This window comes from Anarrhichthys ocellatus, unplaced genomic scaffold, assembly GCF_004355925.1.
Source record: "Anarrhichthys ocellatus isolate YVR2014 unplaced genomic scaffold, GSC_Weel_1.0 scaffold32, whole genome shotgun sequence".
Classification (NCBI taxonomy): Eukaryota; Metazoa; Chordata; class Actinopteri; order Perciformes; family Anarhichadidae; genus Anarrhichthys; species Anarrhichthys ocellatus.
Genome location: NW_022280062.1, coordinates 5,429,228 through 5,434,023, shown reverse-complemented (window position 1 = coordinate 5,434,023; position 4,796 = coordinate 5,429,228). Strand labels below are relative to the sequence as shown.

Here is a 4,796-nt window from a genome sequence, read left to right as displayed (position 1 = left end):
TGTGTGTGTGTGTGTGTGTGTGTGTGTGTGTGTGTGTGTGTGTGTGTTCGTGTGTGTTCGTGTTCTTGTCACGCAGGCTTTTGACCTGTTTGAGCAGCGCTACGCAGCTGTTAAAATCCACCAGCTCAACAAGAACTGGAGAGAGGAGAAAAAGGAGAACTACCACAAGTAGGTCACACACACACACACACACAACTTAAGATACACAAAGACAAGATGTTTCTCCAGCAACTCGCACACTACTTTGACATTTCTTTCCTTCCAGGCATGCATGCAGGGAGTACCGGATACACAAACAGCTGGACCATCCCAGAATAGTCAAACTGTATGACTACTTCTCCCTGGATACTGACACGTGAGTCACCTCCGACCTCTGCCAGCTGCAGTGCTGCTTCTTTGACATATTCTGACGTTCTTTACCACCCAGCACTGGGTTAATAAGCATTTCTACAGTGGCTTTAAAACAACATGGTGCACATTAGGAAGATTCAAACCTTCCAAAGGGCCCTACCCAGTAAATATTCAAATAATGCACGAGTTGTTTGTATTGTGCCTCTAGGCTCTACGTCAGTGCTACACGTAAGAGCAAACATCACAGGGGTGTTATCGGATTGGGAAAGAGTAAATAGCAAAAGCACTTTATCCTCATCCACATGCCCGGACAATGGAAGTTTTTTTTTTTAAGGTTTAATTGTTAACTAAGCATGTGAACTTTAGTCAGCTGCTCTCAAAAGAGAGTTAAATGTTACGATAATTTATATCTGCTCAAATACACGGATGAAAACATCTATATGTTGAGCGTGTGCCCAGCTCATATTGTACCATGTTAGCAAAGCTTTCCAGCTCACATTCCCGACTGGAAACTTCAGTCAGTCTCATTCAGTAGCAGAGAGTCCTGACTCTGACCCCTGACCTCCATGCGGAGGAGGGGGAAGTTGCCTTCAGTCTTTCCAGCTCTTGAAAGAAACTCTCCGTCCTCTGCCCTCGCAGGTTCTGTACGGTTCTAGAGTTCTGTGAAGGAAACGACCTGGACTTCTACCTGAAGCAAAACAAGCTGATGTCGGAGAAGGAGGCCCGCTCCATTGTCATGCAGATCGTCAGCGCCCTGCGCTACCTCAACGAAATCAAACCCCCCATCATCCACTACGACCTCAAACCCGGTGGGTCATGTGTTCACAACTGTTCTGGATGAATCATACGTGTAGCTAGATGTGTTTGATCTGAATCCTTCCCTGTTTGTGCCAATCATTCTGTCTCACACGCTGTTCTGAGTCTCGTGGTCTTGTGTGGTGCGCAGGTAACATCTTATTGGTGGATGGTACTGCATGTGGAGAAATCAAAATCACAGACTTTGGCCTGTCTAAGATTATGGATGATGATAACTACGGTGTGGACGGGATGGACCTCACATCACAGGGGGCAGGCACCTACTGGTAAGACACACACACACACACACACACACACACACACACACACACACACACCAATGCCCTACATAGACTGACATAGTAACATGTGTTAAGGCCTCTTTTATGGTCAATCTGAAAGGTTCAACACACATTATCCATCTTGTATTTTGACCATTTTCTTGTAGCATATTACCTAAATTCCTAATACTTTTATGTTATGAAGTAATCACGGGAAAGTCAAGGAGTCTGATTTCTCTTTAACATTGTATGAAATTGATTGCATTCTGTGTGTTTCAGGTACCTCCCTCCAGAGTGTTTTGTGGTGGGGAAGGAGCCGCCTAAGATCTCCAACAAGGTGGACGTCTGGTCTGTGGGAGTGATCTTCTTCCAGTGCCTCTACGGACGCAAGGTACACTAAACATCTCCTGCTACACTGGAGAACGCAGACAAACTCGGAAGACAATATACACCTATATGTATTTTTTTCTTAGTGAATATATTTTTCCGGTTCCAGTGACAATAGTCGAGGCAATGGAAAAGACATTGGGTCGGTGGTGATTTTATGTTTTGTTTTCCCAGCCGTTTGGTCACAACCAGTCACAGCAGGATATTCTCCAGGAAAACACCATCCTCAAAGCCACAGAGGTCCAGTTCCCTGCTAAACCACAGGCTAGCACAGAGGCCAAGGTAGCGCGCACACACACACACACACACACACGCACACGCAAGCTCAAGCTCAATACCATGTTACAGAAATATTTAGCTGCAGTCCCGTGGTGTCGGAATAATCAGAAAAATTAGTTCTTGATCATATTTCATGGTTCATCTGATACGTGATTATGATGCCTCCTGGCTGGCTACTACGTATCCTTGTGAAATTTCTTATTTAGTGAAGCACATAGCACAGGCCTTCGTCACATGGTTATATGATATTAAGCTGTCCTATTTTTTTTTTTGCCCCACTTTGGGTGGCATCCCTTTATATACCCAAAACATCAAGGTATATCAACAAATTCAAAACGGCCATAAAGCAGCCCTTCTGAGTGCTACTGTAATGTATAGAGCGGGATATTAAAGGGACGGTACCCTCGGTCTGAACAACAAAGCAAAGTGAATTGTCTCAGGGTATTTATCACCGTTCTGCCCAACCCTTGTAGGCATTATCTTAACAGAGTTGAGACATTAGTGTGTTGTAATTTAAGTATTAATGTCAACCACAACTTTTGAAATGTTTGGCTATTTAATGATATGTAAACATGCTGGAACATCTCCATCATCTATAATGTGTAGCTGTGTGTTTACCTCCAAGTAGACAAAAGGTAGAATTGTTCAAAGTAAATACATTGTGTCTACAGAAGCTCACAGCCTGCAGCTCTTTTTATGAGATGTTCTGATCTGCAGGCATTTATCCGGCGCTGTCTGGCTTACCGCAAGGAGGACCGGTTTGATGTTCACCAACTGTGCTCGGACTCCTACCTCCTCCCTCACATGAGACGTTCAAACTCCTCCGGCACCCTGCAGCCCTCCGCCTCATCCCTCCCCACCTACTGACTGGCTCTCTCGCATGACTGACGGGACCCTCCGGCCAATCTCAAGGCAGGATTGGTGGAATCTGAAGATAATGGATTTTTTTACCTGAGCTGTTTCCAAATGGATGAATACGCAACAGAGCAGAATTAAACGGAGAACGTGAGACGGAAAAGAGTGAAGAAGTGCAAGAGGGATACTCCCTTTGCACACGTTGTGGCCGAGAACTCGACTGTGTGAGATGGGGGGAAAGAACATAACTGGAAAATAGAAGGGAGGGAGAGAGAGCAGGGCAAGAATTGAAAGAGAGGCTCAGCATTGTCTGGAGCCAGAAAAGAAAGTGATGAATCTAGTGGATTTCTGTTTGGACTTTATTGAATAAACCCTTAGGAGACATTTCAACAGCTATAGGAGCTCTAAGATGCCGTTACCAAGCCCACCTCTCTTAGCTCTACAGCATAGTACATCTCACAAGATGGCTTAGAATTTCTTTAACATAAAGCTGCTGTTGTAGATGTTCTCTTATTGCTGATTTGAGGGTGGCATTGACCAGCAGGAAACTGAATAAACAGGGTGAACAGGTGTGCGTTGCAGAGAAGGTGTGAGTATCTGAGCATCAGACATGGCTACCTGCTCTGCAATCCATTGTTATAAGGCACAAAATGATGGTTACATCTCATCGAGTTTACCCTTATAATCTTAAAAGTGATGTTGTAACCTTGATGGGACTCCACTTAAAACAAGAAAAGAAAAAAAAAGTTCCAGATAAAATGTCTGGCGTTGATTTGCACTTCCGGTCCAGGTCGTGGTGATCTGGTCTCGCACATTTGGCATGAAGTACTTCAGCTCGGGCTGGTTCTGAACCAGCACGAGCTCGCCAAGTCCTCGGTTCACATTTGTTCTTTCGTTGCAAAGCAATTCAGATCAACTGCTGGGTTTACGGGAAGTAGGTCTGTGAATCTGTCTTAATCATTTTTTGTTGTTCAGGTAAGAGTCTTAAGTATTGCAGTACCATGTTTTCCTCGACGTCCTCATCAACCTGACTGAACTGAGTGACTGGATCAGCTGTTACTGTACTGCAAAGACTCGGGACTCAGAATCTAATGTACATTTCACGTGCAGGAGACATTACTCACTAGCAAATCCATCATAACGAGGCTTATCCTTGCTTCCCGGTGTCTCACTTTGCTCTGTTCATCTGTGTTTCCTCCTGAAAGCTGTTCTCAGTTTGCTGCTATAAATTTTGCTTTTAGTTTGTGATGTGTGAATGGTTTTTGCCTTGAATATGTGCATACTTGAACTGTTAAGAGGAACAGTCTCCATAGCGCCTCTTCTGAAACCCCCCCCCCCACCCCCGTGCTATTCGGGGTGTGCAACACGGTCTCGTGCCACCGACGTCAATGACCACATGGGTTTCTGTTTATTTTCAAGTCCAACACATGGAGCAAAGTCCCAGAACGCTGTGTAGTGAGGAGTGAATCGCACCTGTTCATGCCAGTAGAGGTGGGCACGCTCCCCAGTTGGCTGTGTTGCAGCATGATTTACTGCAGCTAGAGCGCAAGTGGACATACCCAAATGTTGTCGTTCTGTGAATAAAACACCTGTATGTTGTTGTGACATTATAAACCCTCTGACATACAGGCAACCTGGACTCTGTGCAAAGCACGTCTGTCAGATGAAAGACAAGCAGGAGCAGTTAACGGCAACTTGTGGGTGTTTCATGTTCTCGCTTAAAATTAAATTGCGAGTCATTAGATGAACAAATTAACCCAAACAGGGATGTAGTTTCAGAAACATGACAGGCAGATTAAACTACAGGAAGTACGGGCTTACGGTCATGTCCTCTACCCTTTTCCAGAA

General features: G+C 44.8%; 1 protein-coding gene across 3 annotated transcripts in view; it reads left to right on the top strand.

Moving 5' to 3' along the window:
• The window catches only part of LOC116393214 (serine/threonine-protein kinase tousled-like 1-B), an 11,294-nt gene extending 7,090 nt beyond the window's left edge, over positions 1–4,204 (top strand). For all 3 annotated transcript variants that reach the window (XM_031865366.1, XM_031865365.1, XM_031865363.1), the window contains 7 exons: positions 77–168; positions 266–355; positions 991–1,160; positions 1,298–1,433; positions 1,707–1,818; positions 1,989–2,096; positions 2,811–4,204. In XM_031865366.1, coding sequence (XP_031721226.1) covers positions 77–168; positions 266–355; positions 991–1,160; positions 1,298–1,433; positions 1,707–1,818; positions 1,989–2,096; positions 2,811–2,960 — 858 coding nt within the window. In that variant the 3' untranslated portion in view covers positions 2,961–4,204. The remainder of the gene's footprint in view (positions 1–76; positions 169–265; positions 356–990; positions 1,161–1,297; positions 1,434–1,706; positions 1,819–1,988; positions 2,097–2,810) is intronic.
• The last annotated feature ends 592 nt before the right edge of the window (positions 4,205–4,796 follow it).